Source organism: Chelonia mydas, chromosome 25 (genome assembly GCF_015237465.2).
Source record: "Chelonia mydas isolate rCheMyd1 chromosome 25, rCheMyd1.pri.v2, whole genome shotgun sequence".
NCBI classification, from domain to species: Eukaryota; Metazoa; Chordata; order Testudines; family Cheloniidae; genus Chelonia; species Chelonia mydas.
In genome coordinates, this window is record NC_057858.1 from 9961325 (window position 1) to 9976743 (window position 15419).

At 54.5% G+C, this 15419-nt stretch overlaps 1 protein-coding gene across 9 annotated transcripts in view; it reads left to right on the top strand.

Moving 5' to 3' along the window:
• Window positions 1–2124: 2124 nt before the first annotated feature.
• TLE2 (TLE family member 2, transcriptional corepressor) overlaps window positions 2125–15419 on the top strand; it is a 34389-nt gene continuing 21094 nt past the window's right edge. Inside the window, exons 1-8 of one of the 9 annotated variants that reach the window (XM_043535816.1) lie at window positions 2125–2347; window positions 3239–3601; window positions 3809–3906; window positions 4614–4677; window positions 6564–6608; window positions 10573–10635; window positions 10933–11007; window positions 11646–11832. In XM_043535816.1, coding sequence (XP_043391751.1) covers window positions 3578–3601; window positions 3809–3906; window positions 4614–4677; window positions 6564–6608; window positions 10573–10635; window positions 10933–11007; window positions 11646–11832 — 556 coding nt within the window. In that variant the 5' untranslated portion in view covers window positions 2125–2347; window positions 3239–3577. Of the gene's footprint in view, window positions 2348–2919; window positions 3602–3808; window positions 3907–4196; window positions 4316–4613; window positions 4678–6563; window positions 6609–10572; window positions 10636–10932; window positions 11008–11645; window positions 11833–15419 lie in introns of those variants that run through there. The other 8 variants (XM_037885584.2, XM_037885586.2, XM_037885587.2 and 5 more) reach the window with 8 other exon arrangements.

The window sequence follows — 15419 nt, forward strand, 5'->3', positions numbered from 1 at the left end:
ATAAGTTTTGTGGGTAAAAAACCCACTTCTTCAGATGCCTCTGCCTTCAGATGCATCTGAAGAAGTGGGTTTTTTACCCATGAAGCTTATGCCCAAATAAATCTGTTCGTGTTTAAGGTGCCACCGGACTCCTCGTTGTTTTTACTGGGAGGAAAGGACATTTGTTTTTTGGGCTGGGGGGCTGTTCCCAGCAACTTGAGGATCTTAAACATCCCTGCAGATGGGACAAGACCTCAGCTTGTAAGGTGGGCTGCAGAGCGGAACTCGGGGCTGCGTTGACCCAGCTGCGGGTTGGAATTTTTAGGGTTCCCAGGGGCTGGATGCTCAGATCGCTCCCCAGAAAGGGGGCTCTGTCTTTGGGGAAGTTTGAGGGGAAGAGCCAAAGATCCGCTGGGTTTTTACGCAGCTTGTTTTCACTTTCGCAGGTGGGAGAGCCTAGCTCTTTTTCCTTCTTGCGCTGCTGCGGGCTAAGCCTAGTGGAGAGGGAGCTGGGATATATGTGTGCGTGTGTCTGCAGAGGCCCTATGGTGATGGAAGGTGCTGTGCTTAATGTTAAAGGGATGTGCTCCTCTCTGGAAAGCCTGATTCATGGCCAGCAGGAAAGCCTTGCTCAGTTAGATCAATGTGCTGTAATTATACCATCCAGCCACTTCGGGTGGGGATGCTGAGGAGGGAGCAGGGCCCACGTTACTTTGATTGACAGGCAGAGGATAGAGTCGCAGGAGCTTGTGGGCAATGTAGTTTGCAGCAGCCCGGGGTTGGAAGATCAGGGGGTTTATGTGTTTGCCAAGAGGGGGCGGGGGCGGAGCAGCGGGCTCGGGCACAGAGCAAAGACAGCCCTGGCCCCAAAGAACTGCCAGTCGGGGGCCAGGCAGGGAGGAGGACCCTGGCAATAAATCATAAGCCCTAGCTCTTATCAGCTGCAGATCTCCCATCGCTTTCCAAAGGGGCTCGGGCTCCTTCTCCCCCTTTTACAGCTGGGCAAACTGAGGTGTGACCCAGCAGCTCGCAGTCTGTCGCCAAAAGGACACAGGCCCTGTGGGCCTAGTTTGGAGGACAATGTGGGGGTTGCCCTGCCCTGAAATGCAAGCCTAGGGCAAGTGTGGAATTTGCTCCTCCACACATGGCCCCATTGGCTTGGCTGGAGCACGCCAGCCCCCAGGCCGTGCAACCTGCGACCTCCAACAAAAACTAACTCTGGGAGCTGCCCCAGCTGCAGCTGCGCCTTGGCAAGGCAGGCGCCGGAGGGGGTGGGGCAGAGAGGACTACAAGTCCCAGCCTGCCCCGGGGCGGTTCCCTCCCCCACCCCCCCAGCTCCCTCCTGTTTATCCCCCCGCGTCCCTCGCTCCTGATTAGCCTCCGAAGCCTTTGACATCAGAGACCCATGTGGGAACGGGCGGGGCCGATTGGCTGGCGCTCGCAGCCAATGGAAGCAGGGCCCCAGTAGCCGAGGCTGCAGAGCTGGTTAAGGTGGACCCAGGGGCTGGTTTTCTCACCAGCATGAAGGCTTGGGTGTAATAATAATAATTAATAATTAATAATGATCCTGCGTGGAGGGGGGGGCCCTTTTGGAGGATCCTGCTTCGGGAAGGAGGAGGCATCCATGGCCTGGCTTTTCGGGCGCCTGGAACGCCACGCTGCCTCCCTGCCTCGTAATCCGCCGTTGTCATTTAGGGGGACTCTCTCCTGTTGGGGTCACACACGTACACCCACAGACGTGTGGAGAAATTGCTCCTCACCGCTGTGCCAGCAGGAGGCGCTGGAGGGGATGCTGGCTGAATGGCCGTTCACAGCTGGCCCAGGCTCAGTCCCTGCCAGCAGGAGGCCCGGTAGGGAAGGGTGCAGGAGAGGTGGGTGTGGGGAGCTCCCAAGTCCCCCCTGGGTCAGGTGTAGCTTCCCTCAGTAAGAACCATGCCACCAAACCCTCCAGGGAGCCAGGCCAGTCTGCTCCCAGCAGGAGGCGCTGGAAGGAGCGGTGCAGATGGCACAGCTGTGGGGGTGGCTAACAGCCTGTGCCGTCCTACCGCGAAAACCAGCTCCGAATTTTTTCCCTTTCTCTCCAAGGAAACCCGGCCCAGGGAACGGCCCCCCCTGGCTGCAGCATGGCTTGGATCACTGGGTCATATGGAGGCTCTAAAACCCCGAGTATATTTTACGATTATATATTTATGATGCCTTTATGGCTGTGCAAACAGCACGTGCTATTTCCAGTGCCCAGTGTCCAGCCATGGACTAGCAAGATGCTGCTCATAACGCCGGCAGGCAGCTCTGCTGACCAAAGGGCCAGGAAGAATGAAACCGGGCTAATGGAGGCAGCGCAGGCTTCCAGAGGGCAAAGCTCATTAAGGTTGGCTTCGTTTAAGTCGGGGCGGGGGGGGGGCTTACACCCAGGCCCCTTCAGATCTGGGCCCACCTGTCTGAGGCACTGGCAGTGGGGCAGCATGGATCTCTGTGGGAGTGGAAGATCCCAGAGGCCAGTGGGGTGGGGGCCCTGTATGGAGGAGAGGTCTGGGGGCAGAGGAGGGGGAAGAGACTGTTGGGGCAAAGAGGAGGGACAAGGGGGGTGGGCTGGGAGAGGTGGGTGTGTCTGGGGCGTGAGGGAGGGACAGTCAGTGAGTGGGGGGCTGCACAGGAGTGGGGGGATATTGGGGGGGGGGGTCCCATCATTCTGGTTGAGGCAGCCCAGCCCCACACTTAAAGGGGGCCCACGCAGGGATATAGCAGAGCAAGTGACACGAAAGGCCAACGAGGAGGCCACCCCCGCCTGAATCCGGGGCCCTGTCCTCAAAGGCCAAGCGAGCAGGAGACTGAGCGGGCCAGTCGGCTAGCAACCCATCCTCCCCCAGCCCAGCAGGATGTGGGGGAGCCGCTCGGGAAGTGGGAGCAGCTGCTTCCCTCCGTTCAGTTTGCCTTCCCACCACGGTGGGCGTGTGGTGGGGGGAATCTCTCTCCCAGGCCTTGCCACCCTCTGACACCTCTTGTGGGTGGGAAGCGTCTCTGGCATGGCTCCCAGAGCCAGCGGGCAAAGCCCCCGGTGCCATCTCCTACCGAGAAAGGACCACCTTAAGGATCCGGTTCGACAGAGTCCCCTGCTCTCCCTTTGCCTTGCCAGGAGGCAGTTTTCATTCTAGCCAGGGACCGCTATTGAAATCCGGCCAGATTTTCTACTGACCTTCTGTTCCTGCCTTTTTTTTTTTTTTTTTTTTGGTGCTTTAAGACAGATTATATTTCCCCCCAGGCCCCGTGTCCGATGGGGGGGCCGAGGCGACCTGGCCAAGCACGACCCGCTGGGGAGGAATTCTCTCTCCCCTTTCGCCCGACGGAAATGTTCTTCGCCCCGGCTGAGCTGTACCCACAACAATAAATAATTGTATTTAAAAAAAAAAAAAAAAAGCCCATCGGAGGAAGATTCCAATATCCGTCCGTCCGTCCCTCCCGGAGACAGGATTCCTTCGCCCTCTTGTTCTCCTGGTTACCAGCAGCTGTTGGAGAAGTTAAAGAAGAAGCCAGGGTGGGGAGGTTAAAGAGGGTGTTCTCCCTCCTCCGGTGGGCATCAAGTTTGGGCAAGTCCCCCAGGATGTACCCACAAGGACGGCACCCTGTAAGTACCATCCTGGGCTCCGGGTGTGCCGGACGGGCTGGGAGTGAGGAGACGGGTTGAATTTAGGAATGGGGGGGCGGGGGGCGGTCCCTGGGCCATGAGCTAAGGGAGAGGAGAGGACTGGGGTTGGAAGGTGGGTCAGGGCAGTGCGTTGGCGATGGGGTGGGCTGGGCTGGCCACAGCGTTGTTGTTACTGATCCATTCTAGACTCCACTTCAGTCTGGGCAGCCCTTCAAGTTCTCGATTTTGGAAATCTGCGACCGGATTAAGGAAGAATTCCAGTTCCTGCAGGCTCAGTATCACAGGTGAGGGGCAGGGCGTTTGGGGAGGGGCAGGCAGGTGTGGGGGAGGGGGTCGGGGGAAGGGACAGTCCTGGGGTCGGGTGAGTGACGCAGATAGACAAGCGTCTAGGATCACAGGGAAAAGAGGGATGGGGTTGAGAGAGTGGTGCCTAGGATCCCAGGTACCGGGAGCAGGAGTTCGAGGCTGGGCTGGGCACACACAGATCAGAGGGGGAGTTCCGAGGGGTCTTCGGGTCACAGATCAGGGAGAGGGAGCTGGGGGGTGAGTGGGACACAGGCCGTTCAGGGGATACAAGGAGCCGGAGGGATGTCAGGAGACAGCCGAGCTGTGCTCAGGGTCACAGGCAAAGTGGGAGGAGGCAGGTTTATTTTCTCAATCCAGAGCAAGGTCTCGCTGGACTCGGTGTTACAGGTGCGTAGCACAGGGGGACAGCGATGGGAGAGGAGCTCAGGGGAGTGGGGCTGGGCAGGTGAGGGGCCAGATTTATACCCCTTCCAAGCCAGGCTCCAAGACGCTGACTAGCTGGTGGAACCCTGCTAGGGCCATGCGTGGCATGGAGCGTTGGCACCCGACTCCTGCTGCAGGGGTGGTCCCTTCCCCTGTAGCGGGGATGGGTGGGAGGTGTGCAGGGTGGCTCCTGCAGCCAGCTCCCCTGGGGGCGGAGGTGGATCCGGGCAGGGTTGCAAATGAAAACGGTTTCCCCTTGCAGCCTGAAGCTGGAATGTGAGAAGCTGGCGAGCGAGAAGACTGAGATGCAGAGACATTATGTCATGGTAAGAGACCCTCCACCTGCCCCTGTGAACCAGCAGGGGCCTCTTGACCCCCCCACGCCCCCCCATATACACACACACCAGGGGCCCCATAATCATCCTACTGGGGCAGGTCAACAAGCCATTCAGCCTGAGAGCTGGCCTCCAAGGACTGCCACTTCTAGCTGGATGATGTTGCACTGAACTGCCTATGGGTGCTCTCCCAGAGGGGGGATGGAGGCGGGGAAGGGCACTGGTTAGGAAGGAGTTAACATCTATTCCTAGCAACGGTTGGTTCCTGCCGCGCCGTCTGCTGCCATTGCCATGATGCTGTTAGATGTTGGGAACGATGCCATTTTTGCATTTGGCCTCTTAACTATTAATGTCCAGCCCTTCCAGGTAGAGAGGGGGTGGCTAGAAGCAAAAACCCAGCCTAAACCGAACCCCGGGGCTGTTTCATAAAACCCCTTCCAGAGTAGTGCCGGAGGATGGACTCTGACGGGGGCCTCTGGAAACGGCCATTGTGGGGTTAATCAGAATTGCTACTTACCACTGCCCATAATTCCAGCAAATTATAGGCCTCCGGCTGGATTCATCTCCAAGCAAATCAGCCTGGTGGGGTTAGGGCTGAGGTTGGAAACGGGATAGGGACACAGGAATTGCCATGGTGAATTAAACCCAGGGTCTGATTTTAGCCCAATATCTTGTCTCTGACATTATCGGCTGCTTCAGAGGAAGGTGCAAGAAACCCCTCAGTAGGCAGTTATGGGACAAGCTGCCTCCAGGGAAAACTTCTTTCTAACCCCAATAGCTAGGGGTTGTGCATGCCCTGAAGCATGAGGGTGTATTTCTCTTCCAGAACACTCATTGATTCTTTAATCTTTACTGTTGTCGCTCTGGCTGTCCTTGTTCATACAAATGTCTGATCCCTGTCCAAATCCTGCCAAGTTCTCAGCCTCAGTGACTTCTTGTGGCAAGGAGTTTCGCAGGCTAAACGGAGCTTTGTCTGGAGGAAAAAAATCATTTCCTGTGATCAGTTTTGAATTTTCCACCTTTCTGTTTCATTGACTGCTCCTTCGTCCTGGTATTATGACAACAGGGTGAATCAAAGATCCTGTGCGACCTTCTTTAAACCCTAATATACCTTCTCCAGGTCACCATCCTGAACTTGTGCTAAGTTGTGACTGAAAAATCATTTCCATTCGTCTGTTTCTGGTGATACGAGTTTGGTGGGTCTCAGTCCAGTCCCTGGTGAACAAGTGCCCCTCCCACCATCACAAAAGCCCATTGGTGCTCATTGCCAGAGGGCGTATTATCCAATGGTTAGAGCTGGAGCCGGAGAAGTCAGCCCCTTAATCTCTGGGTGGGCCAGCGCTCAGTGGTGATCAGCTGTGGCAGGCCCATCAGAGTTGGCCTGGATTAGACTGGGCTATGGAGACTGAACTATCCTCCAGGGACAATGCTGAGGAAGCTTGCCCTGCTACTGTCCAGGTGACTACACACAGGCCTTCAATCTCCAGGGCTGGTGAACCATCTCCCTGTCCTTGTTTTCATCCTCCTTGCTTAGCTGAATCCTGGTCCTGTGGCCCCGCTCTCATCCGAGGGGCCAGGCCTTCTGTGGGCTCTTCCCACCTTCCCAGAGCTGAAAGAGGCCAGCCCCTATCACCATGCGCTAAAGCCGGATAGAACTAGAGCTCCCTGATCTGTCCCTCAGTCAATAAATCTGGGCCTGACCCTGGGAAAAGCAAAACCCATCTCTGTAATTGACTACTGATGGAGTTACACCAGGGCCAGTTTGGCAGGGGGGGAGCCATGTGGAGTAGCTACCAAGACCTGCTGGTAACTGCTTCGTTATCTGGTGGCGAATGGCGTGTCCTCTTCTAACCAGCTGTGTTCTGATTTGCTTTCAGTACTATGAAATGTCCTATGGGCTGAACATTGAAATGCACAAGCAGGTGAGTGAGGACGGCTCTTGATTAGCTGCTGGGAATCGGGGGAAGGATATAGGAGGAACCCCCCACTGTGGGTGCTCAGCGTCTCTGGAAACTGTTTCCCACCCCAACCCCGGTTATCTCCGGTGCAGACCATTCTGTGTCTTCGTCTGGGGCTGGATCTGAACACGGAGCTTCCGGCTTAAACCCAGGGCTGGGAGAATTTGCTTAATCCCATGGGAATGCGGCCTGGTGATTGGAAATTGAGGTTCACGTGGGGGCTGGACCTCCGGTCTGCTCAGGGACTTGAATTCAATAGGCAGCCAGGTGACGAGACCAGTGCAAGGCATTTCTGAGGCCCCATTAGCCAGCCAGCCACATACCTGATTCAGCGTGTAAGCTCATGCCAGAGCCTGGACTCACTCACTGGTGGCCTGTATGTAAACTTGGAAGAGTTCCATTTGTATTGGTAAGTGTCGGTAAACGTCAATTTCACCGCGCACACACAAACCAGGGGAAATTTTTCCATCAGTGATCATCTAAATTTATAGATGGGCAAAGCATGAACAATTCTGCCGGAGAACTTTTGATTTAAGGCTATTTCCTGTGTGGATTTTGACATGTGATGTTAACAGTTTGTGTTTTAACTGTTCTAAAGCTTTAACTTTCTGGATCTCAACATCTACTGTCATTAAATAATTGTTGTCTGATGCTCCCTCCCCCTCCCGAATTTCCTGCAACTGTGAAAATTTAAATTGATAAAAACGGGGAGGGGGGGGAATGCTTAAAACTCCTACTTTTGTGAAAATTTAAATGGATAACAATTGAAAAATGCACATGGCAGAACCTCTGGGTGGTGTTATGATTTATGTTTAGTACAGTAGCACCTCGGGACCAATGGAGGATGGAGCCGTGTTGGGCCAGGTGCTGTACAAACCCGGTGTAAGATACTGTCCTTACCCTGAAGTGCTTGCAATCTAAAGAGATAAGACAGACCCAGGGGAAGGGATCGAAGACCTAAGCAGAATGATCGATGTGATGGCTGCAAATAGCATGGTAGAGCCATGATTTTTCTTTCGTTTAATCATGTTTGGGTGGGTTTAGTTAGGAGGGGATCAGCTAAAATGGAAGGACAAGGGGAAGAGGGAGGCTGAGAAGGAGAAAGGTGTGAGGGGCAGGTGTGGAACCAGGCTTAAGCGTAGGCTGTACGCTGGTGGTTATCTGTGGTTAGGTAAAGAACCTAGAGATTGGCTGGTAGGTCGGTGCTTGCTGCCTTTGGGTCTCAGCCAGTTTTGGGGGGGGCTCAGGGTCAGATTTGTTAAGGTGCTTCGGCATCTAAAGACGCAGCGCCATTGATTTCAAGGCGTTTCTGAAAATCCCACTAGGTGCCTGTTTTCATCTGTAGGCACCAAAAGACCTTTAAAAATCTGGCCGGCGGTCCCCTAATTAGGCCCCAGCACAGTGGGCATTAGCACCCGCTGCGCTCTTAGGCGGATGGTTTATCTGGCACCTCCGTTACGGAGAAAGCTGCGGGTGAGCAGCAGGGAGCTGGCGGAGCTGGAGAGAAGGCCCACAGGAACTGAAAATCAAATGGATCTTTTTTCTTTTTTTTTTCTTCCCTTCCCAAAGACGCTGGAGTGTTTTTCACCATCCCAGTCTCCTTTTGTTCCAGCTGTAATTTGCTTTCCTCTTCAGATTTATCAATCTAGTCATCGCAGGGCTCTCTGCCAGGGAAATTAGTTTGGAACGGTGCCTGACAAAGTGGCAAGTCGACTGCCATATTTCTCCAGCTGGCTCAGCCCTCCAAGTTTGCTCCTTTTGTTAGCAGGGTGGTGCGTGAGAGTCACTTTCATTCTCAGCTTCCTAATTTACTCCAAACTCTGATGGGATCCCGAGATTCAGCAGGAGCCCCGGGAGCTGAACGAGAACATACCATATTTGTTTGTTGTACAAGGCAACGAAGATGCAGTGTTGTGGAAAGGAGTGTTGCCAAGTGGTTAGAACAAAGGAGCCTGGGAACAAGGACTCTTGGGTTCTAATCCCAATTCTGGGAATGCATGTGGGAGTGGGTCTCCGGACTCCTGGGTTCTACTCCCAGCTCTGAATGTGTGCGTGGTCTAGTGTTAAGAGCAGAAGACTGGGTCTGCGGACTCCTGGGTTCTAGTCTTTAGCTGCAGGTGGAAGTACGCTCGAGTGGTTAGGGTAGGGAGCGGGAGTCAGGACTAGAGCTGCAGGTGAGGGGTAGTGCTGCTTTAATTTCTATTGGACTGAATTAATCCCGTTGGTTTCTGGTTACTGCCTCTCAGACGCTCTGTCACCGGCGGGTGTCAGGAGGGAAGGCTGGGCGGCGTTACCTGTGCTGTGTGCCCCCCCGGGCTGTGACTGGGAATTGCCAGGGCTGTGTTACTTTAGGGGGCCTGGCAGATTTCCTTTGTTCTTCGCTGGGCTTTTTATTAGCGCTCTCAATCTCTCTGCACCTCTCTCAGGGAGTCCTAGAAAACTGAGATGGAAAAATATAGCAGACCAGCTCATCTGCGTCCCCAGGCGAGTGCCAAGGTGGATTTGCTGTGTGAGGCATGTGGTTTAAATGTTATCAAGCTCTGAGGCTTTTACTGCTTCCCTTGGGAAACTGTTCTCTTGCAGGAGGCAGCGTATCCAAGTGGGTAGGACACAAGGCTGGGAGACGGGAGACCTGGGTTCTACCCCTTTCCCTGCTACTGACTCCCTCTGAGACTGTGGGCAAGTAACTGCCCCTCACGGTGCCTCAGTTTCCCCCTCTGTAAAATTGAGATGACTTTGGTGTCCTCTCTTCGTAAAGTGCTCTGAGATCAGTACATGGAAAAGCCAGCTGAGGGGCTAAGTGTGATCATGCATCTAAATAAATACCAGGGCACAAATTATGCCGAGGCAGCCCACCAGCTCAGGCAGTTTAGAAAGACCCCATGGGTGGGGGTGACGGATCAAGCCCCATGCAGGGAGTGGGGCCGATTTTTATATCCATAGCTACAGCCCTGTAAGGAAGAGCCGCAGATCCCCCAAGCAGCCTGCCAGAAAGGGCTCAGGGAGGCAATTAGTGTCGGGTGGATGAACTGCTTTTGCCTTATTTTGAACCCACTCGAACTCACTGTGGGTTGGAAAGTTTGACTCCAGCTTGAATGCTATTGGTATCACGTTCCACTTGGCAGGGAAGGGAGAGAAACATCCTTCAGAGGAGCCAGTCCTCTCTAGGGCGGTCCCTCTGCTCCAGCCATGGGCCAGCTAAGTTTCGGGGCTCTTCTGTGCCCGGCGCTGGCACAGCCTGTCCTTTGGCTGTGAAGAGTTTTTCTGTTGACTCGGCCATGAAAGAAAAGACAGGTGTTAGGTGAGCGGGAAGAGCCTTGTGGGTAAGGTGCCGGCCCGGGGCTCAGGAGATCAGGGTTAAATCCTGTCTTGTAAGGTCTCTCTCTGTCTGTTTCTCCATCTGTGCACCAGAGATCGTAATGCTCTCCTCCTCCGAGGGGTGTCATGAACTCCGTGTGTCTGGGCGGTGGTGCTAGGGGGCAGACGAGAGGCCCCCCCCAGGAACAGTTCTGAATGAATACCGACTCCTTTCGCAAACCCCAGAAAACAGGGGCTGGCCAAGCACCCAGCCCTTGTTCCGATGGACCAAAGGCACAGGCTGCAGGCGGGGTCTGTGCCCGGCAGGACTGGGGGAGCCCGTGAAATCCAGTGAGGTGGGGCAGTGCATGTAATACCCCGGGGACATGCCCTGCAAGGACCCCACCAGGACTCTGGAGCAGTGGTCCCTAAAGAATCCATCCTGGTCTTTCCACCGAGCCCCGCTGCAGGCTGGGACGGGAGTTTGGGAGTTTAGCCCACGCTATCAATGCAGCTCCTAGCCCTGTGCCTTCCTATGGAGCCTGGGCGGAGGGGGCTTCATTTAAAGAGCCCCCATTCTTCTAAGCAGTGCCAGCATCTGGCATGACTGAGCTGCCTTTCCCCCTTTCAGGCTGAGATCGTGAAGAGGCTGAGCGCCATCTGTGCCCAGATCATACCGTTCCTGACGCAGGAGGTAAGAGGGTGTGCACCGGGCTGCTTGGGGGGTGGGTGGAGTGGTGGAGCCGTGGAGGAGGAGGACACTAGGTTGCACTAGGAGGTGCTAGGGGAGGAGGGACCCAAGCTTGCACTGGGATGAATAGTGCTTTGTAAGAGCGAGATCCCAGGAGGGTGAGCGCCTCTTGGGGTGTTGCCCCTGGGAGGGGGGCAGCTCTGCACGGCACCCAGCCCGCCTCGTCCACCGTTGTCTTCTCCATGGGGCGTGATATCCTGCCCGGCCAGGCTCCTGACCCGCCGTGCCTTCCTTTCCCAGCACCAGCAGCAGGTGCTGCAAGCAGTGGAGCGGGCCAAGCAGGTGACTATGGGGGAACTGAACAGCATCATTGGGGTGAGTAGCCCCGCGATGGGGGAGGGGAAGGGAGTTCTGCTCAGGGAGTTTGGAGCTGGGATGCCCCTGGCAGGGTAACCCCAGACCACAGCTCCGGGCTGCCCCCAGCCAGCCGGATGGATGCCCCCCTGTGACCTCACCTTGTGTCTTCCTCCTTTGCAGCCATGTGATGAGCAAGCCAGACAGTGTTCCCCCCACCCCCCCACGGTGTTGCACTGGCAGCAAAAGGCAGGAAAGCAGGGAGAGGGTGTGGGGGACATCTCGGCCTCAAGGCAGCATTGGACAGGCCTGGGTGGAGACCAGGAGCCTTTTGACAACCATGGCCAAAGTCCCATTGACCTAGGAGCTGCTCCGGGCCCTGGGCAGGTCTCAAGGAGAGCTGCTGAAATCGCGCAGGGAGCCTTGGGGGTCATCCTGCAGCAGAGAGCCTGATCACCCCCCCCCCCCCACCTCTGAGCGAGTGTCCCTGTTTGTGCTCAGCCCTGGGCTCATGGCTGCAGCTGGGCAAAGGGTCTTGGAACTGCTTCGGGGCAGGTAGCAGGGCTGGAGGGGTTGGGTGGAGGAAGGGGGCAGGGCTGAAACAGGGGGCAAGGGGGTCTCCTAGCAATACCCCGCAGCCTCGGCTCTTTCTCCTTCAGCAGCAGCAGCTCCAGCACCTCTCCCACCATGCGCCTCCCATCCCGCTCACCCCGCACCCCTCCGGCATGCAGCCTTCCAGCCTGGCCAGCGCCTCGGGACTCCTGGCCCTGTCGGGGGCACTGGTGGCCCAGTCTCAGCTTGCCGCAAAGGAGGAGAGGGGGGCTCAGGATGCCGAGAATAACAGAGGTAAGGGACTTGTATGGTGCGGGGGGGTGGGGAGGGACAAGGGGCAATTAACCCTTTGAAGCCTGAAAGAGTGGGTGTTTCCCATGTGCTGAGGCAGCGTCCTTGGTGCCTGGGAGTTTGGCTCCCATCAGAACGAACAGTGCCCGGCCGCTGGAGAGTTTCCTGGTGCTTCTCCGCTCATATTCTATGGATCCTGCAGCTGCCATTTCTATCGCTCGGGAATACTGGTTAGCTAAGGAGACGCCCGTTCCTCCTGGGGGCAGAGCCAGGCTGGCTAGGAGTGGAGAGGAAGTGATTGGTCCTTAAGGAGCGCTGCCATTTGGTGCCAGCCAACAGCCCCCCTCCCCGCCCCGGCAAACCACAGCGGTGAGAGCAGACATCGCCCCACTTTGCCCTTTACCCAGGGCTCACTGGTGTGCGGCAGCTGCTGGCTCCGGCCGGGAAAGCGCCGGGCGTGGCGAGTGACGGATAAAGCTAATTAAGTCTCTGGAACCTCACGAGGTTGGGGCTATTTTTGACGGCGGGAACCGCCACAGCGCAGCGTGGAAGCCTGAAGGCACACACGTGTGCAGGGACGTGTGCCTGGTTGTCTCCGTGTGCAACACTGCGTGTGCGTGCACAGGACGTGCGTGTCTTTATCTGTGTGCCCCATGCATGCAGGGGGGTGTGTGTGTGTGTGCGCGCCACCATACATGTGTGTATTTGTGCGCACACATGAGTGTGCACGTGTGAATGCACACGCAAAGGCGCGTGTGATGGGCTCCACTGGGCAATAAGCAGAGCTGCTGCTGTTTCTTTGACGCTTTGCTCCGCACGCCTCCCCGGAACGCTCCTTCAGCTACTGTGGACCATCACAGTCTCTAGCTCTGTAGTGCTTCTTATCCATAGATCTCAAAGCACTTTGCAACAGGGGTCTCACTCTCCCCATTTTACATATGGGGAAACTGAGGCATTGGGTAGTGAAGTGCATTGCCCAGAGTCAGAAGAGCCAGAAATAAAACCCAGGGCTCCTGGGTGGCACACCGGTGCTCTATCCACTAGGCCATGCTGCCTTCCAGTAGGGGCAGTCTTCAGAGTAACAGCCGTCTTAGTCTGTATTCGCAAAAAGAAAAGGAGTACTTGTGGCACCTTAGAGACTAACCAATTTATCTGAGCATAAGCTTTCGTGAGCTACAGCTCACTTCATCGGATGCATACTGTGGAAAATACAGAAGACGTTTTTATACGCACAAACCATGAAAAAATGGGTGATTATCACTACAAAAGGTGTTCTCTCCCCCCACCCTACTCTCCTGCTGGTAATAGCTTATGTAAAGTGATCACTCTCCTTACAATGTGTATGATAATCAAGGTGGGCCATTTCCAGCACAAATCCAGGTTTTCTCCAGGGCAGTGTATGTTAAACATAGGTTGTGGTTAAGAGGAGTGTGTTCTGAGCACCCAGGGTACTAGCAATGTTGTTGTGATTTATTTAAAGGAAACAAAAAAGGAGGACTCAATCATTTGTTTTGTTTCTTTACACACAGGGGTCCCAATGTAATGTTAGCAACCCAAACACAAGCGCACTAGCCTGGTTTATGAGACGCCAGAAGCAAAACTGACCAGTCTAAGATCCCTGCTAAATTGCAAACAAAACCTAGATTGCAAACTCTTTTTTGTCTTTTCAATAAGCGTTACATTGCTTCGGACGGTTCCCTGATGGAGAACTCTCAGGTGCAACGGTTATATAAATAAGAACAAAAATGGTGAAAGGGAAACTACGGTTTTAGCATTATTAAAAGCAAAACTAGATCATTTTAAGTGGCATGAGTGGCACCAGCAATCGGGGTGTGTGTGTGTGTGTACACCCCTGGCCCCTCCGCACATGTAGCTGCATGCTTTAAATTTTGACAGTGTCTCTTTAAGAGTCCCCCCACCCCCCAAAGAAAAGACAACAGTTGGAAGAGGAGAAAAGCTGGCTTTTACTCTTTCTTGCTTAACCCTTTGAGAACCAGACAGGTAGGCCATTGGATGCTTTAAGAGGAAGTCTGTCCTGTGCACTGCTGGGCTAGACGCAGGAGACAGTAGGTGTCCTCCTATGGGCTGTGTTGTGATGGATTAGATGGTCCCTTTCGCCCTTAACAACCCGTGCGATGCTACATACATCTAAGGGGTAATCCTAGTATCTCTGGGGTGAATTATTCAAGACTGGTATTATTAAATCCATCCTGCATTATGAGATTGTAACCCCCCCACCCCTTTGTGCTGACCAGTGAGCCCTGGAGCGGTTAAATATGTTCACATTCCCCCATCGCTTGATTTCTGTCTGCTTCATCCCTGAGCATCTGTCCACCTGCCAGAGAAGATTGGGACTCTGCTGGGAGAACCCATTTATCTTCTCCAAATGCTGATGTGATCATTACCAGCCAGGATCTTCCGGGAGCAGGGAGCCCTGTACAGACAACCTCATGCTGAAATTTGCAGTCAGACCCCCGGTGATCTCGGCTCATTTGAGGAGATGGTGTTTGTGTTGCATGCATTGCATGAAAAAGAGGCCTGGTCAAAGCCTTTGAAGAGGGGAAGCACACACAGGGCTTGTGGGTATGGGGATGCACCTGGCTTTTTTCTAGAATTGTGTCCAGCATCAGTTAGCCTGTCTCCCTTTGGCCAAGGTGTAGTGTGTCTACCTGCTGCACCCAATGTCCATTTCCTTCCGCCCCCAATCTGAGGATCTTCAAACTTTGGGGAAGTTCAGACCCTCCCCTTGTAGCTTACATGGTCTGACGCTAACAGTCGCGCTGATAGGGGAGGAAGGATGGTCTAGAGCAGTGGTTCTCAACCGGCGGTTCGCATATCCCTGGGGGGACGCACAGGTCTTCCCGGGGGCAGTCACTTAGTTTTACAACAGGCTATGTAAAAAGCAGTAGCGAAGTCAGGACAAACTAAAATTGCATACGGACAATGGCTTGGTTATGCTGCTCGATGTACTATGCGTGGAAATGTACGTACAATATTTATATTCCGGTTGATTTATTTTATACTCATATGGTCGAAAGGAGAAAGTCAGCCACTGTTCAGTATTCGTGTACTGTGACACTTTTGTACTTTCATGGCTGATTTTGTTTGAAGTGAGGTGGAACTTGGGGGGACAGGCCGCGAGACAAAGCAGACTCCGGAAAGGGGCAGGGCCGGTGCAAGGATATTTTGTGCCCGAGGCAAAACTTCCACTTTGCGCCTCCGCCCCCCTCCTCTCTCTCCCCCGCCCCCCACCACTCACAACCTCCGAAAACTAGTAAACCTAGCATTATAAACAGCCTGTCAGAACAGGTAACGGCTGTTGTAATGTTTCTTTTTTACCTTTAAGGCGTTTCAGTTGTTTGCCATTTTCTCTGGTGGTGTCCCATTCAAAGTCTTCCTCTTGTGCAAAGCTGAACAATTGAGCCCTGCGTTGCATCACCAGCCAGGTTAGGCCGGGTGACAAATCCCCCCTGCCCCAAAAGGCCATTGTCCCCTGGTGACTAATTTCTACTCCAAGTCTGTAAAGCAGACTTTTAAGGTAAATACATTATTCCTTCAATATTACCCATGCACACATCTCACAAAGATTC